A 24,127-nucleotide genomic window follows, 5' to 3' on the forward strand; every position below is an offset into this window, starting at 1 on the left:
AATCATGGTTCATCCTCATTCATGTAGAAGGGTTTTGAAATATATTATATACTTATTTACTCCAAAATGACACAATACATTATTTACCATTCATTTCTATTGGGCAGAAAATAATCTGAAACATAACCAAAATAAACAGCAAATGCATCCAACAAATGTGTAGAGTCACAAGCTTGATGTAGTCATTGCATGCTATGAATATGGGACCAAATACGTAACTTTTTCTACTTTAATATACGTACACAGTACCAGTCAAAAGTTTGGACACACATACTCATTCAAGAGTTTTTCTTTATTTTGGAATCATGTAATAACCAAAAGTGTTAAATAAATCAAAATATTTCTTCAAAGTAGCCACCCTTTGCCTTGTTGACAGCTTTTTTCACACTCTTGGCATTCTCTCAACCAGCTTCACCTGGAATGCTTTTCCAACGGTCTTGAAGGAGTTCCCACATAATGCTGAGCACTTGTTGGCTGCTTTTCCTTCACTCTGCTGTCCAACTCATCCCAAACCATCTCAATTGGGTTGAGGTCGGGTGATTGTGGAGGCCAGGTCATCTGATGCAGCACTCCATCACTCTCCTTCTTGGTAAAATAGCCCTTACACAGCCTATATATATCTGTTGGGTCATTATCCCGTTGAAAAACAATTGATTGTCCCACTAAGAGCAAACCAGATGGGATGGCGTATTGCTGCAGAATGCTGTGGTAGCCATGCTTGTTAAGTGTGCCTTTAATTCTAAATAAATCAATCACCGACAGTGTCACCAGCAAAGCATCCCCATACCATCACACCTCTTCCTCCATGCTTCACGGTGGGAACCACACATGCTGAGATCATCTGTTCACCTACTCTCTGTCTCACAAAGACACAGCGGTTGGAACCCAAAATATACAATTTGGACTCATCAGACCAAAGGACAGATTTCCAACGGTCTAATGTCCATTGCTTGTGTTTCTTGACCAAAGCAAGTCTTCTTATTATTGGTGTCCTTTGGTAGTGGTTTCTTTGCAGCAATTCGACCAGGAAGGCCTGATTCATGCAGTCTCCTCTGAACAATTGATGTTGAGATGTGTCTTGTTACTTGAAATCATGAAATGTCAGTCATTATGCTGTCCTATACTGGTTTTCTTTTGACCTGTAAGGAAGGTAACATGCGTTACACACAACTAACGTTACAATCAGTGGCTTTCAAGCTAACGTACATTTTTAGAAGCATTTATTTGGGCTGCAATTTCTGAGGCTGGTAACTCTAATGAACGTATTCTCTGCAGCAGAGTTAACTATGGGTCTTCCTTTCCTGTGGCGGTCCTCATGAGCGGCAGTTTCATCATAGAGCTTGATGGTTTATGCGACTGCACTTGAAGAAAATTTAAAAGTTCTTGACATTTTCAGGATTGACTGATCTTCATGTCCTAAAGTAATGATGGACTGTCATTTCTCTTTGCTTATTTGAGCTGTTCTTGCCATAATATGGACTTGGTCTTCTACCAAATAGGGCTATCTCCTGTATACCACCCCTACCTTGTCACAACCTAATTGATTGGCTCAAACGTATTAAGGAAACATTCCACAAATTAACTTTTAACAAGGCACACCTGTTAATTGAAATGCATTTCAGGTGACTACCTCATGAAGCTGGTTGAGAGAATGCCAAGATCGTTCAAAGCTGTCATCAAGGCAAAGGGTGGCTACTTTGAAGAATCTCAAATATAAAATATATTTTGATTTGTTTAACACTTTTTTGGTTACTACATGATTCCATGTGTTATTTCATTGTTTTGATGTCTTTACTATTATTCTACCATGTAGAAAATAGAAAAAATAAAGAAAAATCCAAACTTTTGACTGGTACTGTAAGTGAATTTGTCCCTATACTTTTGCCCCCCTAAAATGGGGGGACTACATACAAAAAGTGCTGTCATTTCTAAACGGTTCACCCGATGTGGATAAAAAGTCTGCAATTTAACCTCAGTCATTGTTTGATGTCAAATCCAAACTTTTGGATTATAGAGCCAAAAGAAGAAAACATGCTTCACTGTCCCTATAATTACAGAGGACACTGTACACAGTCATGAGACCTTTATTTGCATAGAGTGTGTGTTGACAGTGCTCAGTACATGCTGAATATACAGCAACTCACCCAGAGGCATTATGGAGAGGTATTTGCCCCGAAACTTGCTGGCTATGGTGATTTCCTGCCAGAGGGTCCAGCCTCGCTGAGAAATCACATGGTGAGATGCTGCTGGGGGGTGATGGCTCACCTAGGGGGGGGGGGTATTTACACGCTCAAATGAAGATCACTGCTCTAGCTTATAGTATGACAGTGATTGGTACTTTTTGTGTATCATCATGGCTTGTATGTTTTGTAGTGTCATTTGCAGACACATGGAGAATTTTCCTGTGTGTGTTTGTCTCAGCCTAATATTGTCATTTATCTCCATCTCTGTGTGTACCTGCTCACACAGCGAGCGGTAGCCGAAGTCCTCCAGTCGGTCCAGCTCATAGGTCTCTCCCAGCAGGGGGTTGAAGGGCTTGGCCGTGCGGTGGACGGTGGTGGAGTAGGAGGACACAGAGAAGGCTGCCACCAGACACAGCTGCTCCAGGGAGCTCTCGCAGCGAGCCGCCTTGTCCAGCAGCTCATGGTACTCCAGGTCCTCTGTCAGCCGCTGCAGCATGGACAGAGGCTCGTTGAAGTTCACCTGTAGACAGACAGGCGGACAGAGAGAAAAACAGACAGATGGCAGTGGTTACAAGAGTTTTGTCATTGACTAGCACATTTCAGATGAGTCCCAAATAGCAGCCTATTGGGATGCCTGCGCTACCCACCTCTCATGCACTCACACCCAGGCTCATTCTACTACATGGACACAAGCATGACACTCACAGGCATGGGGATCTTGGAGAGCTCCTTGCCGATGCAGTTCTTCATGATGCTCCACAGGTTGAGGGAGTAATTGGGTTTGTCTGGGATGTGGCTCCTCCTCCTTCTGAGGGGCTGCAGCTCCTTCCCTGAATCATTACAGCTAGGATACACCTGAGAGAGAGAGAGAGAGAGAGAGAAATGTCTGTCACTGTCAGTGTAGATGTCACGTTGGTATATATGATTCGGGAGACAGGCGCAGGAATGGGTAATCATTTTTTAAAATTATACCCCGAATGACGGTGTGCCATGTAAGGACATGAAGACCAAACAAACACGTAACAAAAACACAGGGTTGAAACCCAAACAAAAGAGTGAGGAGAACCTTGAATAAATACACACGTGCACAATGATTAACACATGGGACAACACCCGTAATCATCTGCACAATCCACAAGGGCACGAAAGCCCAAAACACACAGCACAGGTACTCACACGCACCAACAGACATTGTAACAATAATAGACAGTCCAATGGACACCAAAGGGCACACTTATACAAGTGCTAATCAGTGGGAATAGGGGACAGGTGTGCATAATGAAAGTTCCGGAGGGATCCGTAACAGTAGATCTCTAACTTTGTAGATCTTAGCTTGTCAGGGACTCAGTGAGTCCCCATCTGGAAGTAGAGTGACAGAGAAAGAGAGAAAGGAAGAGATGGAATAAAAGAGGAGAATGAGAGGGATAGAATTGGGAAAACAGATGTCTGACTGGTAATGAAGATCCAGAGAAATTATGGCGAGAGAGAGAGAGCTTGTGTGTGTGTGTGTGTGTGTGTGTGTGTGTGTGTGTGTGTGTGTGTGTGTGTGTGTGTGTGTGTGTGTGTGTGTGTGTGTGTGTGTGTGTGTGTGTGTGTGTGTGTGTTTGAGAATGCAACAAAACATGCCCAAGTTTGTGATATGCTATTTTCCTTAACAGGATGCTAGGAAACAGCAATTGGAGACAGGTTAAAAAGAACTCAAAGAGCTTCACACACAGTGACAAAGGTGAATAGTATAAAGCCTAGATGTGGACACGCATGTGGATTATCACTGAGAACTGTTTGGAGGAAAGAGACACTCACATTTTCCTGGTTCCAGTCATTGGTCTGGCCTCCACTCGCTCCACTCAGGTTACTCTGAGAATGCCTAGAAGAGGGAGAAACGTCATCTTAACAATAACGCACGCACGCACATGTAACAGTATGACTTTAAACCGTCCCCTCGCCCATACCCGGGCGCGAACCAGGGACCTTCTGCACACATCAACAACAGTCACCCTCGAAGCATCGTTACCCATCGCTCCACAAAAGCCGCAGCCCTTGCAGAGCAAGGGGAACTACTACATCAAGGTCTCAGAGCAAGTGACGTAACCGATTGAAACGCTATTTAGCGCACACCGCTAACTAAGCTAGCCGTTTCACATCCGTTACACACACACACACACACACACACACACACACACACACACACACACACACACACACACACACACACACACACACACACACACACACACACACACACACACACACACATCGAAACACACACAAAATAACAGAAACAGGTGGGCGCAGGCAGCTAGACATAGATGGATGGCTCTATTCAGCACATGCCTGTGTGTAACATCGGATCGGTCTCTGAGCTGCTGTGTTAGAGGTGGATAGATGTGTCTCTGAGCTGTTGTGTTAGAGGTAGATAGATGTGTCTCTGAGCTGTTGTGTTAGAGGTGGATAGATGTGTCTCTGAGCTGTTGTGTTAGAGGTGGATAGATGTGTCTCTGAGCTGCTGTGTTAGAGGTGGATAGATGTGTCTCTGAGCTGTTGTGTTAGAGGTGGATAGATGTGTCTCTGAGCTGTTGTGTTAGAGGTGGATAGATGTGTCTCTGAGCTGCTGTGTTAGAGGTAGATAGATGTGTCTCTGAGCTGTTGTGTTAGAGGTGGATAGATGTGTCTCTGAGCTGTTGTGTTAGAGGTGGATAGATGTGTCTCTGAGCTGTTGTGTTAGAGGTGGATAGATGTGTCTCTGAGCTGTTGTGTTAGAGGTGGATAGATGTGTCTCTGAGCTGTTGTGTTAGAGGTGGATAGATGTGTCTCTGAGCTGTTGTGTTAGAGGTGGATAGATGTGTCTCTGAGCTGCTGTGTTAGAGGTGGATAGATGTGTCTCTGAGCTGCTGTGTTAGAGGTGGATAGATGTGTCTCTGAGCTGTTGTGTTAGAGGTGGATAGATGTGTCTCTGAGCTGTTGTGTTAGAGGTAGATAGATGTGTCTGAGCTGTTGTGTTAGAGGTGGATAGATGTGTCTCTGAGCTGCTGTGTTAGAGGTGGATAGATGTGTCTCTGAGCTGTTGTGTTAGAGGTGGATAGATGTGTCTCTGAGCTGTTGTGTTAGAGGTGGATAGATGTGTCTCTGAGCTGTTGTGTTAGAGGTAGATAGATGTGTCTCTGAGCTGTTGTGTTAGAGGTGGATAGATGTGTCTCTGAGCTGATGTGTTAGAGGTGGATAGATGTGTCTCTGAGCTGATGTGTTAGAGGTGGATAGATGTGTCTGAGCTGTTGTGTTAGAGGTAGATAGATGTGTCTGAGCTGCTGTGTTAGAGGTGGATAGATGTGTCTGAGCTGTTGTGTTAGAGGTGGATAGATGTATCTGAGCTGTTGTGTTAGAGGTGGATAGATGTGTCTCTGAGCTGCTGTGTTAGAGGTGGATAGATGTGTCTCTGAGCTGTTGTGTTAGAGGTGGATAGATGTGTCTCTGAGCTGTTGTGTTAGAGGTGGATAGATGTGTCTCTGAGCTGCTGTGTTAGAGGTGGATAGATGTGTCTCTGAGCTGTTGTGTTAGAGGTGGATAGATGTGTCTGAGCTGTTGTGTTAGAGGTGGATAGATGTGTCTGAGCTGTTGTGTTAGAGGTGGATAGATGTGTCTCTGAGCTGTTGTGTTAGAGGTGGATAGATGTGTCTGAGCTGTTGTGTTGGAGGTGGATAGATGTGTCTCTGAGCTGTTGTGTTAGAGGTAGATAGATGTGTCTCTGAGCTGTTGTGTTAGAGGTGGATAGATGTGTCTGAGCTGTTGTGTTGGAGGTGGATAGATGTGTCTCTGAGCTGTTGTGTTAGAGGTAGATAGATGTGTCTCTGAGCTGTTGTGTTAGAGGTGGATAGATGTGTCTGAGCTGTTGTGTTGGAGGTGGATAGATGTGTCTCTGAGCTGTTGTGTTAGAGGTAGATAGATGTGTCTCTGAGCTGTTGTGTTAGAGGTAGATAGATGTGTCTCTGAGCTGCTGTGTTAGAGGTGGATAGATGTGTCTCTGAGCTGTTGTGTTAGAGGTGGATAGATGTGTCTCTGAGCTGTTGTGTTAGAGGTAGATAGATGTGTCTCTGAGCTGTTGTGTTAGAGGTGGATAGATGTGTCTCTGAGCTGTTGTGTTAGAGGTGGATAGATGTGTCTCTGAGCTGTTGTGTTAGAGGTAGATAGATGTGTCTCTGAGCTGTTGTGTTAGAGGTGGATAGATGTGTCTGAGCTGTTGTGTTAGAGGTGGATAGATGTGTCTCTGAGCTGTTGTGTTAGAGGTAGATAGATGTGTCTCTGAGCTGTTGTGTTAGAGGTGGATAGATGTGTCTGAGCTGTTGTGTTGGAGGTAGATAGATGTGTCTGAGCTGTTGTGTTAGAGGTAGATAGATGTGTCTGAGCTGTTGTGTTATGGATAGATGTGTCTCTGAGCTGTTGTGTTAGAGGTGGATAGATGTGTCTCTGAGCTGTTGTGTTAGAGGTGGATAGATGTGTCTCTGAGCTGTTGTGTTAGAGGTGGATAGATGTGTCTCTGAGCTGTTGTGTTAGAGGTGGATAGATGTGTCTCTGAGCTGTTGTGTTAGAGGTGGATAGATGTGTCTGAGCTGTTGTGTTAGAGGTGGATAGATGTGTCTGAGCTGTTGTGTTAGAGGTGGATAGATGTGTCTCTGAGCTGTTGTGTTAGAGGTGGATAGATGTGTCTCTGAGCTGTTGTGTTAGCTGTTGTGTTAGGATAGATGTGTCTCTGAGCTGTTGTGTTAGAGGTGGATAGATGTGTCTCTGAGCTGTTGTGTTAGAGGTGGATAGATGTGTCTGAGCTGTTGTGTTAGAGGTGGATAGATGTGTCTCTGAGCTGTTGTGTTAGAGGTGGATAGATGTGTCTGAGCTGTTGTGTTAGAGGTGGATAGATGTGTCTCTGAGCTGTTGTGTTAGAGGTGGATAGATGTGTCTGAGCTGTTGTGTTGGAGGTAGATAGATGTGTCTGAGCTGTTGTGTTAGAGGTAGATAGATGTGTCTGAGCTGTTGTGTTAGAGGTGGATAGATGTGTCTCTGAGCTGTTGTGTTAGAGGTGGATAGATGTGTCTCTGAGCTGTTGTGTTAGAGGTGGATAGATGTGTCTCTGAGCTGTTGTGTTAGAGGTGGATAGATGTGTCTCTGAGCTGTTGTGTTAGAGGTGGATAGATGTGTCTGAGCTGTTGTGTTAGAGGTGGATAGATGTGTCTCTGAGCTGTTGTGTTAGAGGTGGATAGATGTGTCTGAGCTGTTGTGTTAGAGGTAGATAGATGTGTCTGAGCTGTTGTGTTAGTTAGAGGTAGATAGATAGATGTGTCTGTTGTGTTAGAGGTGGATAGATGTGTCTGAGCTGTTGTGAGCTGTAGATGTGTTAGAGGTGGATAGATGTGTCTCTGAGCTGTTGTGTTAGAGGTGGATAGATGTGTCTGAGCTGTTGTGTTGGAGGTGGATAGATGTGTCTCTGAGCTGTTGTGTTAGAGGTAGATAGATGTGTCTCTGAGCTGTTGTGTTAGAGGTGGATAGATGTGTCTGAGCTGTTGTGTTGGAGGTGGATAGATGTGTCTCTGAGCTGTTGTGTTAGAGGTAGATAGATGTGTCTCTGAGCTGTTGTGTTAGAGGTAGATAGATGTGTCTCTGAGCTGTTGTGTTAGAGGTGGATAGATGTGTCTCTGAGCTGTTGTGTTAGCTGTTGTGTTAGGTGGATAGATGTGTCTCTGAGCTGCTGTGTTAGAGGTAGATAGATGTGTGTCTCTGAGCTGTTGTGTTAGAGGTGGATAGATGTGTCTCTGAGCTGTTGTGTTAGAGGTGGTGGATAGATGTGTCTGAGCTGTTGTGTTAGAGGTGGATAGATGTGTCTCTGAGCTGTTGTGTTAGAGGTAGATAGATGTCTCTGAGCTGTTGTGTTAGAGGTGGAGATGTGTCTGTTGTGTTAGAGGTGGATAGATGAGCTGCTGTGTTAGAGGTGGATAGATGTGTCTCTGAGCTGTTGTGTTAGAGGTGGATAGATGTGTCTCTGAGCTGTTGTGTTAGAGGTGGATAGATGTGTCTCTGAGCTGTTGTGTTAGAGGTGGATAGATGTGTCTCTGAGCTGTTGTGTTAGAGGTGGATAGATGTGTCTCTGAGCTGCTGTGTTAGAGGTGGATAGATGTGTCTCTGAGCTGTTGTGTTAGAGGTAGATAGATGTGTCTCTGAGCTGTTGTGTTAGAGGTGGATAGATGTGTCTCTGAGCTGTTGTGTGTTAGATGTGTGGATAGATGTAGTCTCTGAGCTGCTGTGTTAGAGGTAGATAGATGTGTCTCTGAGCTGTTGTGTTAGAGGTAGATAGATGTGTCTCTGAGCTGTTGTGTTAGAGGTGGATAGAAGTGTCTCTGAGCTGTTGTGTTAGAGGTGGATAGATGTGTCTCTGAGCTGTTGTGTTAGAGGTGGATAGATGTGTCTGAGCTGTTGTGTTAGAGGTGGATAGATGTGTCTCTGAGCTGCTGTGTTAGAGGTGGATAGATGTCTCTGAGCTGTTGTGTTAGAGGTGGATAGATGTGTCTCTGAGCTGTTGTGTTAGAGGTGGATAGATGTGTCTCTGAGCTGTTGTGTTAGAGGTGGATAGATGTGTCTCTGAGCTGTTGTGTTAGAGGTGGATAGATGTGTCTCTGAGCTGTTGTGTTAGAGGTGGATAGATGTGTCTCTGAGCTGTTGTGTTAGAGGTGGATAGATGTGTCTCTGAGCTGTTGTGTTAGAGGTGGATAGATGTGTCTCTGAGCTGTTGTGTTAGAGGTGGATAGATGTGTCTCTGAGCTGTTGTGTTAGAGGTGGATAGATGTGTCTCTGAGCTGTTGTTGTGTTAGCTGTTGTGTTAGGTAGATAGATGTGTCTCTGAGCTGTTGTGTTAGAGGTGGATAGATGTGTCTCTGAGCTGTTGTGTTAGAGGTGGATAGATGTGAGCTGTTGTGTTAGATGTGTGTGTCTGAGCTGTTGTGTTAGAGGTGGATAGATGTGTCTCTGAGCTGTTGTGTTAGAGGTGGATAGATGTGTCTCTGAGCTGTTGTGTTAGAGGTGGATAGATGTGTCTCTGAGCTGTTGTGTTAGAGGTGGATAGATGTGTCTCTGAGCTGTTGTGTTAGAGGTGGATAGATGTGTCTCTGAGCTGTTGTGTTAGAGGTGGATAGATGTCTCTGAGCTGTTGTGTTAGAGGTGGATAGATGTCTCTGAGCTGTTGTGTTAGAGGTGGATAGATGTGTCTCTGAGCTGTTGTGTTAGAGGTGGATAGATGTGTCTCTGAGCTGTTGTGTTAGAGGTAGATAGATGTGTCTCTGAGCTGTTGTGTTAGAGGTAGATAGATGTGTCTGAGCTGTTGTGTTAGAGGTGGATAGATGTGTCTGAGCTGTTGTGTTAGAGGTGGATAGATGTGTCTCTGAGCTGTTGTGTTAGAGGTGGATAGATGTGTCTCTGAGCTGCTGTGTTAGAGGTGGATAGATGTGTCTGAGCTGTTGTGTTAGAGGTGGATAGATGTGTCTCTGAGCTGTTGTGTTAGAGGTAGATAGATGTGTCTCTGAGCTGTTGTGTTAGAGGTAGATAGATGTGTCTGAGCTGTTGTGTTAGAGGTGGATAGATGTGTCTCTCATTGGAGAGGAGCAGCAGAATATGTATCTGGGAAATAGAAACATTCTATTCTCCTCACGGGGAAAAGGAATATGTGTAAATAGTGTCTCAACAGGTGTTCTGGTAAAACAGGGCAGCAAAAAACAACTACCCTAATTCTGCAACTGAGACATAACAAACCCAAAGTATTTTGGAGATGAAAGCATAAGTCCAAAACAGAGAAGTGGCCGGGCCATGGGTCATTCCCTAGTAGATGAGCAGTGAGGGGATGAGCTGTCTTTTATCATAGAGACAACAACATCTTCAGCTGTTAATAGTGCCAGAGCCAGTCCAGTAAAGATAGACACTCATTAAAAACAGACAGGTAAGGATGCTTGCAGACAGACAACACTGCCACCGTACAACAGGTATGAGTCATTGTGTGTTTGTGTGTGTGTGTGTGTGTGTGTGTGTGTGTGTGTGTGTGTGTGTGTGTGTGTGTGTGTGTGTGTGTGTGTGTGTGTGTGTGTGTGTGTGTGTGTGTGTGTGATAGATTATGAGCACAGAGAGGGGAAGAGGTTCTGAAGTTTTATGTTTATTGAGCTGCTGATGAAAGGAATGAGTCATACACAGGCAATATGAGGTGCACTGTGTGGCTCTGGGGCTTGACAGATATTCTGGTGTAAACACTACAGGATCCATCAACAGGCACAATCAAGACATCCAGTCTTTGTATTTATCACAATCTATTCACACCGAGTCCGTCTTATACTCAAGTAATACCAAGCTAAACTGCCATGATCCATTAAGGTGGATGTGAAAAGCAGACAGAGGCGTGAGTGTACTGTACAGGCCACAGGGTGAGACTGACCTGTGCTGTGTGTTCTCAGTGGCGGTCACTGTGATAAAGGCAGGGGACTCCTCCATGGCGTCAAAGTATTCTGTATCCTCATCTTCATCACTCGCTTCCCCTTTCTGCAGCCTCTCACTCCCTACTGAGAGAGAGAACACACACACACAAAAGCAATATTTAACACACACCCTGCTCTACTGGTGCAGCAGTAGTCACATGATTTGTGGAGGGGAAAGGAAGGTTGGGTAGCTAATCATATGCTCATGGAGATGAATAAAGAACATTAGACTTTAATAGGTAACGTCCCTGTAGGCTAACGATGAACTGAACTTGATTCCTGACGAGAAGGGAAGCAACAACTCCAACTTCAATACAACCTCAGATTGACAAAATATAATATATCCATTCCTGTGTGATACACGGCTTACTCTTTTACGCTAGGATGGCTATCACAAAGGAAAGGTGAGGAGTTATTGTGTCCATTTGAATACTACTCTCATGAGAAATGTATCTTCCAGTCTAATTACAGAGACAATATAATTCAAAACCATCTGACATGACTTACAATTTCCTATTTCCCCAAGATGGTCTATTTCTCTAAATGTCCTGTTAGTCTAAGGACTAAGCGGCAATACTAAGGGGCCCGACTGTCTGCCTTACCCTTCTCTGTGGTGGGGGCGCTGGGCGTGTTGGCGGACAGTGTGGGGGCCTCTCTCCAGGCTCTCTCCAGACTGTTGTGCTGCTTGGCTAGCTGCTCTATGGTCTCCTCCAGGTGAATACGCTGCTCTCTCTCATACTGCAGCGCCCGCTGCCATCTCCTGCTGTGGGTCTCCGCTAGGTCCAGGAAGTCCCGACACGCCTAATCATAATATAATCACAAACACAACATAACACACAGACACACATCAAACACTGGATGTCAGACAGAAGATAAGGAGTAGAGGCATGTAAATCACAAAAGAGTCAAATATGCACACAAGGATATTTATCTTGTGGATTTGTAGATGTTTAGGGCTACCAGGTCCTTTCTTGACTGGTGGAAGGAAATCCGTTTTCCAATTAAGCTGATGTTTGTTTTATCATAAAATGTATTCTAAACATGAGTACTGTCAGTATTTAGACCACTGTTAGCACTATCATCAACATCTTGAGAATGACATATCTCTTCCCCTCTCTCATGAGTGTCAGCTACTGTGTGCATATTAAATCATGTCTTAGGGGCAGGCTCTGAGTTTCCACACTATAGCACCTGAGAGGGAATGTTTATCCACAGGCAAAACCCTTGGACAAAAAAAAGTGAACTCAGGGCAAGTCATAAAAGGTCTTCTGAGTTACGACTGTGGTCTTGGCATTATTGGCGAAACAGGGATCTCACTCTAGATCAAAACATACAAGTAGAATGTGTCAGCATTTTCCCCAACTACATCATGTCTGACCACAGAATGTTTTGGGAGGTCAATGGGACACACACTGTGATAAGAAAACTGTGGAGAAAGCAGAAACACATCAGTCCTGCAGGCTACCACTCTTTCCCCAAGTAAATATCAGGGTGAATGGTTAAACAACTAGCCTAAACAGTATACCCTGATAAACCTGTCTGTACTGTACATCCATCCATGGACCTCCTTGTCCTCAAATCTACACAACCACTGAGCGCTCTGATCCTATGAGCACATTGTTATGCAGTCAGTGCAGCATCCTGTTCAGCCTTCACCCATTAAAAACCTCTTTGGTCCCGGTACCACAGGACATTGGATAGCTGAAACCACTTGGCCATCGTTCTGGCTGAGGTGTGAAGCTGAGGGCCACGCGTGTCACAGAGCACAGATAATCTGTGTCCTCTCAGATCAGTAGGCTGCACAGATAGGACATATCGGCCTCAGACAGAAGAGGGAACAGGGACATGACATCCTATATATCCCCCCCACTGAGCCTGTAGCTCAAAATAATAGAATATTTCACACCAACCCACCACCATTTAGAATAGAGATGCAGAACTAGGAGACCATTAACCTACATGGTGCTTTGGTAAAAATATATCTGAATATACAGGGTGTTTATTTTGAAGTGCTGCATTGTGCACGCAACCAATCAACATGTTACGAGTTTAGATCCAACAGTATAGCTTATCACATGAATGAATCAGAGAGCTGCACGTTAGCCAAACTGACATCGAGTCCGAGTCCCACGTCCTGTCCACGGGGGGTTCTTGTACATCAAGCTGCCTCATGCTACAGAAATAGGTATCCTGCTTTGTGGGCTGTTCTGGTTCGGACTAGGCTACTTACTTGCTGATGACCTGACACCAAAACCAGAAGTGTTAACTCAGTGTTTCAGTGATTTTACAATTCACAGCCAAATGACAAGCAGGGTTTAGCCTATTGTAACTAAATAACAGCCTCTTACCTTCAGCAGTCAAGTATGAAGTGTCCTGTTTTTACTATTCAGACTGAAAGTGAATCATGTGACGGAGATACTTACTTCCTTCTGCTCTTCAGGCACATATGAAACTAAATATCAACTTCAACCCGACATTGGTTCCACATTTGTTCTGCTGAATCTATTATTTAAACAGACTGTTGCGTATAGCTTCCGGTTGGGGAATATCATGTCTGAACTCAGTGTATGGAATAGTGATTCAACATGAAAATCAAGCAGGTTTAACATATTTTAGTCAATGCTGAATTAAATGTCCTGGTTCACTTTACAGAATGAGCATGATTGGGTGTGTAAATTTCCTTCGAGGTTTCATATGGCTAGATAACATAACATGGATGGAAAGGGGAACCCATTGCAAACTTGTGCAAACGCACGCACGCACGCACTCAAACACACAAACACACACTTGTGCCACCTCACCGACACAGCAGTCACACAACACGTGAGGAGTTACATCACCCCTAAATGAACCAGTGTCCAAGCTTCACTTCAGGGTCAGGCCAACATCGCTCAACCACCTCCAACCCCCAAGTTAGTGAAGAGAAAGGGCAGTGTTCGTGACATATGGTCCCGTATAGCTCAGTTGGTGGAGCATGGTGCTTGCAACGCCAGGGTTGTGGGTTCGATACCCATGGGGGACCAGTAGAAAAGAAAGTGAAAATGTATGCACTCGCTACTTACTGTAAGTTGTAAGAGCGTCTGCTAAATGATGTCAGTGTAAATATCAAACGGCATCACAAGCCAAATGCAAACAAAAAGGGTACAACAACTGTAGCTGTGATGAAATAGCTCGGCTCTCTACTCCCCTTTCCTTTGCATAAAACCAACCTGAAGCAACACTTTCCCCGCGTCTCCAGATCTAACAGTGGTTTAATGAGATAGGAAATCCTACAGGGCATGTTTAATTGCCTGTCCAGTAACTTTCGGTTCCCACTCCAATTAATTAAAACAGTGATTAACTGTGTGCAGAAAAAAAAGCACATCCTTTCGAGGGAAGACTACAAGATCTGTGATAAAAGTGCAGACGTCTCCACACAGTAATCACACTCTAAATGGGATTACTTGGTTGATTCTCATTCAACTGAGCAAACACACCCACACCATCATTACTCACAGTATCAGTTCAAGCTTCAAGCCAGTTCAAAATGTCAAAAGTACATGTGCCCTGGCTACACTATCCCACCTGCCCGTGACCAATGTTATGGGAGCATTCCCCCATGTGTCAGACACCCGTCACCACAGAAATAGCAGTCTGTGGCCCAGACAAAACAAGGCTATTTATTGTCAAACACATCAAAGCCAAGCAGAGGAGTAGAAGAGACACACAAACCTTTTCTGGTTGTCTGTGTAGCGCCTGGCCCCTGTAGGAGCATGTCTGTCTTGTGGAGGAAGAGGGGGCTCTGGGATTCCTCTCTTGGCTCAGGTCTCTGGGCTGGGGCGAGACTATTCCTGTCCTATCCCAACCAGCCCTGATCCGGTATCACTCCTTCAGTACCGACCTCTCCTTTCCTCTGCCCTCTAGTCCACTATAATACCACTTGGCCAATGGAAATGACTCTCTGTGGTCACGGTGACAATAGCAACAGAACAGCTAGTTCCGATGCTAACAACACCCCTGCACATATCTTACATGCTGTAACTGGATGGGAGGCATACTGTAAACAATACGATGCTAGAGAGAGGTACCACCTGAGAAGTGTTTCCCTTTCCCGTCACATTTGCAAGAACATTTAAGAATCTTAAGTAGACGACTATAATATACACAATGCTGACCTGTGTCCTCCCTGTCACATCTATCATACCATAGCACTGAGAATGCTAGTCACCCTTCACACAGTAGGCCTAATTATTGCCATGTAAAGGCTTCTACCCATCTGCCCAACTACAGCCAACCCAACTGTCTATGGACGGTTGTGGAAAGAGTTTGCCCGGTGTGTAGCGTCAGTTGTTTGCCCCTGGACATAGTCGCTCGTAGTTGGTCCTTATTCAACATGTAGAGGTTGGTCTGAGTTGGGGATAAACGACCCAACGTTTCATCCATAGTTGGTTAGCTTAAGTTGAATAGATGTGTAGAACCCTTAAGTCTCACTACTCACATTGATCATAGCATTCGAGGTGATGCGGAAGAGGGTGGCTCGCTCGTTGACGCCCTTGACCTTCTCTCCTCCCTCCACGGGGACTCTCAGCGCCTCGAGTTCACTCAGAGAGCGCTGCAGGGCCGCCCCATGCTTGGCGATTAGGTCGTTACACGTGCCGAGGTCATCAAGCTTGCTGATCAGGGTCTTCAGAGTGCCCTGGATCCCCTCACTGCGGTCTGACTGGGTCGTGGGCTCCTCGTCTCCTGAGTCATCTACAGAGGAAAGTTCAGAGGTCAGATAAGAGACTGGAATATAGGAGGGCAATTGGGGATGCGGGGTCCTCACCAGAGAGACAGACAACAAACAAACCGACCAACATGAGCAAGACATGATCCCCCGAATGCTATTTGGAATCCGTTCATCTAAAATGTAAAATCCACATTCTAAGCCCAAAACCCAGGGGCTGCATGACTCCCTTTATTGATCTCTCTTTGTCATGGATGACACACTGCAGACATATACAATGGAGGACAGTGCAGTGGGCTCACCAGCAGCAGAATCTGTGTTAAATTCATTCAGACAGGCAGCCAACGGATGCCCCTCAATATATGATTGGAGATCTTAAATGAGACAAATCTGTGGTCGACTGATTGCTCTGCTCGGTTACAAATTCATCACATTCCAAAAGAGGTACACAAACGTATGGGCACATGTACTCACACACACACACACACACACACACACACACACACACACACACACACACACACACACACACACACACACACACACACACACACACAACGGAACAGATAGAAGGACAGGTTTGCATCAAAAATATGCAGGGTTATTTATGACTTAACCATGAAGAGATTCAGATATACTATAAAAATTAAATTTAAGAGTAATAACTTCCACTGATAAAATGTGTGTTAATTGCTATGATCCTTGGCTGGATTTTACAGCTGGTTTCCAGTTTCACTTCCACTTACTAACACAAAGGCACACATGCAGACACGCAGACTGAGACAAACACACAATCGGACCGAGACGCACACATCTCTCTCTCTTAATGGCCCCATTCCAGAGACAGACAATGGTGAAACCCTCGGAAGCAGAAGAAATGTATTTAAGCCGAGTCAGGGTATTTACATGAGGCAGTCTTCCATTCCCTCCGTGGGCCTCTGCTGCAGCGGTGACTTCTGTCCTAGTGAAGTGTGGCGACAGTGGAGAGGTTACTCAGGGCCACTCTGAACATATGAGAACAGTGTGTCAGCGTCTGTCCGAACATTATACACACTCTCAGCGGGGACCGAAATACCCACCAGGTCATGCACAGAACCCGATATAGCCCACCCAGGCGTTATTGGAAATCCTCTGGGATCGGATGGATTTAACAGTCAGTGCAATGACCCTGGTGGTGGCCACCATCGTGAAGGGTAAGATATAAAGTAAAGCAACCTTAGGGCAACAAAATATGACTTGATCAGAGAGAGGCTGGTTAGCCTATCTGTTCCAGAGAAACCACATCAAGACCATGCGTTTCCACAAACACACCCCCTTGAAATGTCAGAGGATTTACTGAGGCAAATCCGAGGTGGCCTAGAGGTTAGAGCGTTGGCCAGTAAACGAGAGGTCGCTGGTTTGACTCCGCAAGGTGAAAATTATTTTGATGTGCCCTTGAGCAAGGCACTTAACAATTAAAGTGTTTATTCTCCACTGTTTTCTTAAGCAACGGTGCAGAAAGTGGCCGTGTGTTTGTTGTCTGCATGCCAGCAGATTTGACTATTATGGAAATGGGTTTGAAGATGATATGTACTATATTAAGCATAACATAACAAGTTGGACAATAGTAACAGAGAAATCACATTTACGGTATTATGTGTTGGTAATGTGTGCATTATAGCAGTGGCAGTGGGTTCATGTACATTTGTGTGTTTTGAGTTACAAGCTACAGTACTGTATGTATAGGAACCAAAATGAACCTTTTCACAGCAGACATGTGACTTATTGGAGTAAGTTAAAACCTGAGGTAAGGTATCATCACCCTCAACACTAGAGCCCTTGTTCCACTGCCTGGACTTTGGAGCCTTGGAAACCAGCCTCTACAGCTCTGGCAGGTTATTGAATAGACAGGAGGGTCATTCACATTTCTGAAAGGAGCGGAGATTCTCTCAACATGAGGAGCGAGGGGTTGTTGATTTAGCCTAGAATCCATCCAGAAGTATCAGGAAACATACTATCACCCCAGGTTCCAGGAAGACATGGAAGAATGATGTTGAATTGACAGTTACATTCAGATCATTTCTGAAGGTATTTCAGCTTTCCTTCGACCACCCTTATCCTCTCTTAGCTTCCTGTCCCTACTACTTGTATTCTTTCTTGTGGTCTCACTCTCCCTTCTTAACAAACTGTTCCAGAATCTACATACTTTTCTGTCTGTCAGTCCTCTTCTGTTCTTCCTCTCTTAGTCTTCTCCTCCTGTCTTGATCTCTGCTAGATGAGGGAGTAATCATGCACAGCCTAGTCCTAGAATGTCCAGAGCATTGTCACTTGGTGTGAGTGTCCATTTAGCTTGCAGAGTAAGATGTCACATAGGCAATTACACTTCCACACTCACACTAGCAACATGGCAGCTCATTCTGACCTCACAGAGGAAGTGACCAACCCTACGGAGACGCCAAAAACAAGCAGCCCTCACATGCACACGTTACTGACAACAACGCCTGGGAGGCGCTGCTACCCCGTTTCTACTTCTACACAGAGACAGGCAGCAGCACCATAAGCAGTGAGAACCAGGCAGTAAGTCTATTAAAACGACTCAATTTCAGTCACAGGCCAGTGGGCTGTATGTCTGTTGACAGTCCGGAGCCTCGGCAATTACCACAATCTGATCTGACAGAATGACATGCAAATGGCAACCACAACAAAAGGCAATCATGACAAACCAAGACCAACATCTGACTTGTCACAAAATCGACAAGAAAAATAACTCTGCTCCTAACTGAGAGACTCCTAAGAGTCTCCTAACTCCTAAGAGACTGAACAATGACAACACAAGGCGTCTCTCTTCGTGCTGATCAATTGTCCTCCAGTAATCCCTAAACATGGGAAGACAAACCCTCCTATTTGTAAGAGGAGACGTCCAGGGAGAGGGAGGAGAGAAAAGAGAGGAGGCAGGGAGGGGAAACACAAGATAGGAAAAGAAAGACGAAGGCTCTCACCATGTCTGCACGCCATCTTCACCCAGTGGGCGGTGACCAGTGACCAGGCAGAACCAGTTTAGACACACAGCGACTGACTGTGCAGACCAGGTGATGTAATGGGTGAGATTGCTGAATGTCCACACTGTGTGCAGAAGCACAGAGAGACAAAACTGTCCAGCCAGAGGAAAAGACAAAACCAGGCAGAGCTAGATAATCCAGCCCGGCACCAACAGTGACAAAGACTGGAACCCAGAATAACCCTCCCCATGACAATCTCCCAGACCTGGAATTGAATTAGCCTACAGTTAGAGTAGTTCGGCTCAGTTAGGGCAGGAGGCACCACGGAGACGGAAGGTGAATAACAGGTCTATGTTTGGTGAGGCTTGACCATGGAGAGACTCACTGCCTACTATAGGATAGCCTATATAATACTATAGGATACAGCAGGATAGAGTGGGGGAAAGAGTGAGGTGGAGAACCATGATGGATGTCCTATGCTCCAAAGGGGGCAAAGATGATAAGGCTTAAGTCAAGTAAGTCAGGTTTGAGCAGAGATCTTGAGGAGGGGAAAGTTGGCAGAGCAGAGACATCCCCCCCAGGTAGGATGAAGGGGATTAATATAGCCCCTAGAATCCAACACCGAAAAAACACTCCAACATCCACACCATCCCATCCTCCTCTCTTTATGGGGCAGTAGGGTATGCCTTGGCACTGGCCATGGTTGGGGAATGGCATGGCACGGCTGCCACGACAGCAATGTCTGCAGTCCTGATCCACAATGTTAAGTGCCTTCGGAAAGTATTCAGACCTCTTGACTTTTTCCACATTTCGTTACGTTACAGCCTTATTCTAAAATTGATTAAATACAAAAAAATCCTTAGCAATCTACACACAATACCCCATAAAGACAAAGTGTACATACGTACATACCCCAACCAGGGATATACCCCAACCAGAAGCCATGGATTACAGGCAACATTCGCACTGAGCTAAAGGGTAGAGCTGCCGCTTTCAAGGTGCGGGACTCTAACCCGGAAGCTTATAAGAAATCCCGCTATACCCGCCGACGAACCATCAAACAGGCAAAGCGTCAATACAGAGCTATGATTAAATCATACTACACCGGCTCCGACGCTCATCGGATGTGGCAGGGCTTCCAAACTATTACAGACTACAAAGGGAAGCAGAGCCGCGAGCTGCCCAGTGACACGAGCCTACCAGACTAGCTCAATTACTTATATGCTTGCTTCGAGGCAAGCAACACTGAGGCATGCATGAGAGCATCAGCTGTTCCAGACGACTGTGTGATCACGCTCTCCGTAGCTGATGTGAGTAAGACCTTTAAACAGGTCAACATACACAAGGCTGCGGGGCCAGACGGATTACCAGGACGTTTTGCTCCGGGCATGTGCTGACCAACTGGCAGGTGTCTTCACTGACTGGCTGGTAATGTCTCACATCAACACCATTATCTCAGAAACCCTAGACCCACTCCAACAGATCCACAGATGATGCAATCTCTATTGCACTCCACACTGCCCTTTCCCACCTGGACAAAAGGAATACCTATGTGACAATGCTGTTCATTGACTACAGCTCAGCGTTCAACACCATAGTACCCTCAAAGCTCATCACTAAGCTAAGGATCCTACGAGGAAACACCTCCCTCTGCAACTGGATCCTGGACTTCCTGACAGGCCGCCCCCAGGTGGTGAGGGTAGGTAGTAACACATCTGCCACGCTGATCCTCAACACTGGAGCTCCCCAGGGGTGCGTGCTCAGTCCCCTCCTGTACTCCCTGTTCACTCACGACTGCATGGGCAGGCACGACTCCAACACCATCATTAAGTTTGCTGACGACACAACAGTTTGCTGATCACCGACAATGACGAGACAGCCTATAGGGAGGAGGTCAGAGACCTGGCCGGGTGGTGCCAGAATAACAACATATCCCTCAATGTAACCAAGACTAAGGAGATGATTGTGGACTACGGGAAAAGGAGCACCGAGCACGTCCCCATTCTCATCGACGGGGCTGTAGTGGAGCAGGTTGAGAGCTTCAAATTCCTTGGTGTCCACATCAACAACAAACTAGATTGGTCCAAACACACCAATACGTGAAGAGGGCACGACAAAGCCTATTCCCCCTCAGGAAACTAAAAAGATTTGGCATGGGTCCTGAGATCCTCAAAAGGTTCTACAGCTGCAACATCGAGAGCATCACTGGTATAGCAACTGCTCGGCCTCCGACCGCAAGGCACTTCAGAGGGTAATGCGTACGGCCCAATACATCACTGGGGCAAAGCTGCCTGCCATCCAGGACCTCTACACCAGGCGGTGTCAGAGGAAGGCCCTAAAAATTGTCAAAGACCCCAGCCACAGACTGTTCTCTCTACTACCGCATGGCAAGCGGTACAGGAGTGCCAAGTCTAGGACAAAAAGGCTTCTCAACAGTTTTTACCCCCAAGCCATAAGACTCCTGAACAGGTAACCAATGATTACCCGGACTATTTGCATTGTGTGCCCCCAACCCTTCGTTTACGCTGCTGCTACTCTCTGTTTATCTTATATGCATAGTCACTTTAACTATACAGTCATGTACATACTACCTCAATTGGCCTGACCAACCAGTGCTCCCGCACAGTGGCTAACCGGGCTATCTGCATTGTGTCCCACCACCCGCCAACCCCTCTTTTACGCTACTGCTACTCTCTGTTCATCATATATGCAGTCACTTTAACGATACCAACATGTACATACTACCTCAATAAGCCTGACTAACAGGTGTCTGTATATCACCTAGCTACTCTATTTTCAAATGTCTTTCTACTGTTGTTTTATTTCTTTACACACACACACACACACACACACACACACACACACACACACACACACACACACACACACACACACACACACACACACACACACACACACACACACACACACACACACACACACACACACACACACAGAAATACATTTACACACACAAATTGAGCTCAGGGGCACCCTGTTTCCATTTTTCCTTGATATGTTTCTACAACTTGGCACAATTGAACATTGGTTCGAGCCTGGCCTAATTCTTAAATGAAAGATATTTGGAACCACCAAGACATTTCACTGTAGGAGGTCTACCTACACCTGTTGAGTTCTTCCTCTGTGGAGATGGAAGAACCTCAGAAGGACGCAGCGTGACAAATAAAAAGGTACTGACAGCCCACTTGATTTGCCAAAAGGCACGTGACAAATAAACTTTGATTTGATTGGATCATGCTGTGGGGATGTTTTTCAGCCCCAGGGACTGGGATACTAGTCAGGATCGAGGCAAATATGAACAGAGCAAAGTACAGAGAGATCCGTGATGAAAACCTGCTCCAGAGCGCTCAGGACCTCAGACTTTGGCGAAGATTCACCTTCCGACAGGACAACAACCCTAAGCACACAGCCAAGACAGTACAGGAGTAGCTTCGGTACAAGTCTCTGAATGTCCTTGAGAGATTCAGCTAGAGCCCGGACCTGAACATCTCTGGAGAGACCTGAAAATAGCTGTGCGGCAACACTCCCCATCCAACCTGACAGAGCTTGGATCTGCAGAGAAGAATGGGAGAAACTCCCAAAATACAGGTGTGCCAGGCTTGTAGCGTCATACCCAAGAATACTCGATGCTGTAATCGCTGCCAAAGATGCTTCAACAAAGTACAGAGTAAAGAGTCTGAATACTTATGTAAATGTGATTTTTTCCGGTGTTTGTATTTTTACAAACTAGCAAAAAATAAAGAACTGTTTTTGCTTTGTCATTATGGGGTATTGTGCGTAGATTGATGAGGAAACAATCTAATCCATTTTAGAATAAGGCTGTAACGTAACAAAATGTGGAAAAAGTCAAGATGTCTGAATACTTTCCGAAGGCACTGTATAAAATGAAATTACAGCGATGCAAGCAGGATAAAGTCAGGATGTCCCAAAGCCCCCCTGGACTGAGAGGCCTGAGTGGGGCTGTAGGGAAGGAATCCATAGACCATCAGGAACCGGATATGGCCAGTGTATGGTCTTAAATCATTTATGAGCAGACAATAAATGTATTAAATCTTAACTGTTGCTATATAAAGAGGATCATTTTAGGTCTAGAGCAATTATGGCTTTGGTGTGATTGTTAGTAGGTCCCTGATAACCCTCTATTAGTGTCTACCACTCACTAACGGAGGTGTTGGAAAAGAAGGGCTATATGTTTGGGACAGGTATTTTGGGGCATGTCATTTAGGAACTCTTGAATGTAACAGAAGTTAGGAGCAGGTAAAGTAAGGAACTCTGCAGCAAAGACTTGCTATCATTATTCACCCTCATTCTGCCAAGGAGTTTGTTCACCAGCCAAGTAATGGAACTTAAAAATAAACTGTCACATGCACTAAGAACTAGGCCGATTTGTTTAGTGGAGGATCTGCTTCCAGCAGGGTGTCTGCATTACTAATTGCCATTCCGGAACCTCTGGCATGCAATCTGAATCCTGGCATCTCATAATAACAGTCAAACCACCTTAACATCAATGCCACACTCACCTCACAGCTACTGGGAGAGGCTATACCTGCTGGGAAAAGAAACAATGGTTTCATGGGATAAAATCCCAGAGGGGTATTACTGGTAGACTATTATTTGCTTAATGAGAGCTTTCACACTAGGATGTAGAACTAAGCCAGAACAACTTAAACCGCATTAGATTACAGAATATGAGTGGTTGATCAGCGAACCCATCGAAAATACAAGACACATGGCATGGCTAGCAGCCCCAGGGTACACACAGAATTGTAATGAGTAGTTAATGCTTGCGTATGTATCTTGGGGTCAGAAACGGATTTCTTCTGGCAATCCTTTCAAAGAGCCTGTGGTTGTGGAGGTGGCGTCTGATGGTGCTTTTTTAAACCTGCTGCTTCTCTCACCATCCGGCTCCCTATCCTGGGGGGCAAAATTAATTTGCATCCTCTAACCATGAGGTTGTCAACAATTCCATATCTTTAACATTTAAAAAAATAATTGCCCTGACAGTGCTCAGTGGTATATTCAATCCTTTGTGGATTTTCTTGTAGCCATTACCAGATTTATGAAGGTCTATGACCATCTGTCTCTTTTGAACTGTCAGTTCTTTTGTTTTCTTCATGGTGTTGGATGACAAAGGGATATTGCATGTGTGTTACCTCATTTGTATATCCTAGTGAAACAGGAAGTGATGGAATGGCTCAATACAGTACCTTAAGACTAAGACAATTGAATTCCTGGTTTAATTTTATTTATTATATTATATTATTATTAGATGTTATTTACAATAATCTTTAAGGGTGCCATTAATTGTGAAACCTTAATTTGGAGGTCATTGATTTTTAATTAAATCAACAAATGATTTTGCTGGGTTCCACTGAAACATTAATAAAGTACTGTATTTCTCACATGTTGGTATTTTGAGTTTCTCTCTATAATTATATTGTTTATATTTTTTAAAGTAGTGTTTGTGCATTGCCAGTGCTAGTCATTTTGGAGCCCACTGTATCTGACTAGGTTGCCCCAACCTCAAACCTCCCATTCCCTACAAAGTGCTCATGTTTCCCTTCCCTGGTCTGTCCATCTCTGGTCTGACAGAGAGAGTGAGATAGAGAGAGAGGTAGGGAGAGAGAGACCGATGGCTGTGTAATTGGCAGAGTGATGCGGTACTATCACACTGACAGGTAATAATAAGATGATAATTATTAACACATCATCATGATAAAAATTATGTCTTCGGTGCATAAATCA

At 45.0% G+C, this 24,127-nt stretch overlaps 1 protein-coding gene across 4 annotated transcripts in view; it reads right to left on the bottom strand.

The window, feature by feature from the left end:
• Positions 1-24,127, bottom strand: part of LOC118394065 (oxysterol-binding protein 2-like) — an 89,036-nt gene that overhangs the window by 8,293 nt on the left and 56,616 nt on the right. For all 4 annotated transcript variants that reach the window (XM_052461564.1, XM_052461565.1, XM_052461566.1 and 1 more), the window contains exons 3-9: positions 15,156-15,409; positions 11,281-11,479; positions 10,639-10,762; positions 3,987-4,050; positions 2,889-3,038; positions 2,458-2,703; positions 2,145-2,265 (exon numbers count right to left, since the gene is read on the bottom strand). In XM_052461564.1, coding sequence (XP_052317524.1) covers positions 2,145-2,265; positions 2,458-2,703; positions 2,889-3,038; positions 3,987-4,050; positions 10,639-10,762; positions 11,281-11,479; positions 15,156-15,409 — 1,158 coding nt within the window. The remainder of the gene's footprint in view (positions 1-2,144; positions 2,266-2,457; positions 2,704-2,888; positions 3,039-3,986; positions 4,051-10,638; positions 10,763-11,280; positions 11,480-15,155; positions 15,410-24,127) is intronic.

This window comes from Oncorhynchus keta, chromosome 14, assembly GCF_023373465.1.
Source record: "Oncorhynchus keta strain PuntledgeMale-10-30-2019 chromosome 14, Oket_V2, whole genome shotgun sequence".
In the NCBI taxonomy this organism is placed as follows: domain Eukaryota; kingdom Metazoa; phylum Chordata; class Actinopteri; order Salmoniformes; family Salmonidae; genus Oncorhynchus; species Oncorhynchus keta.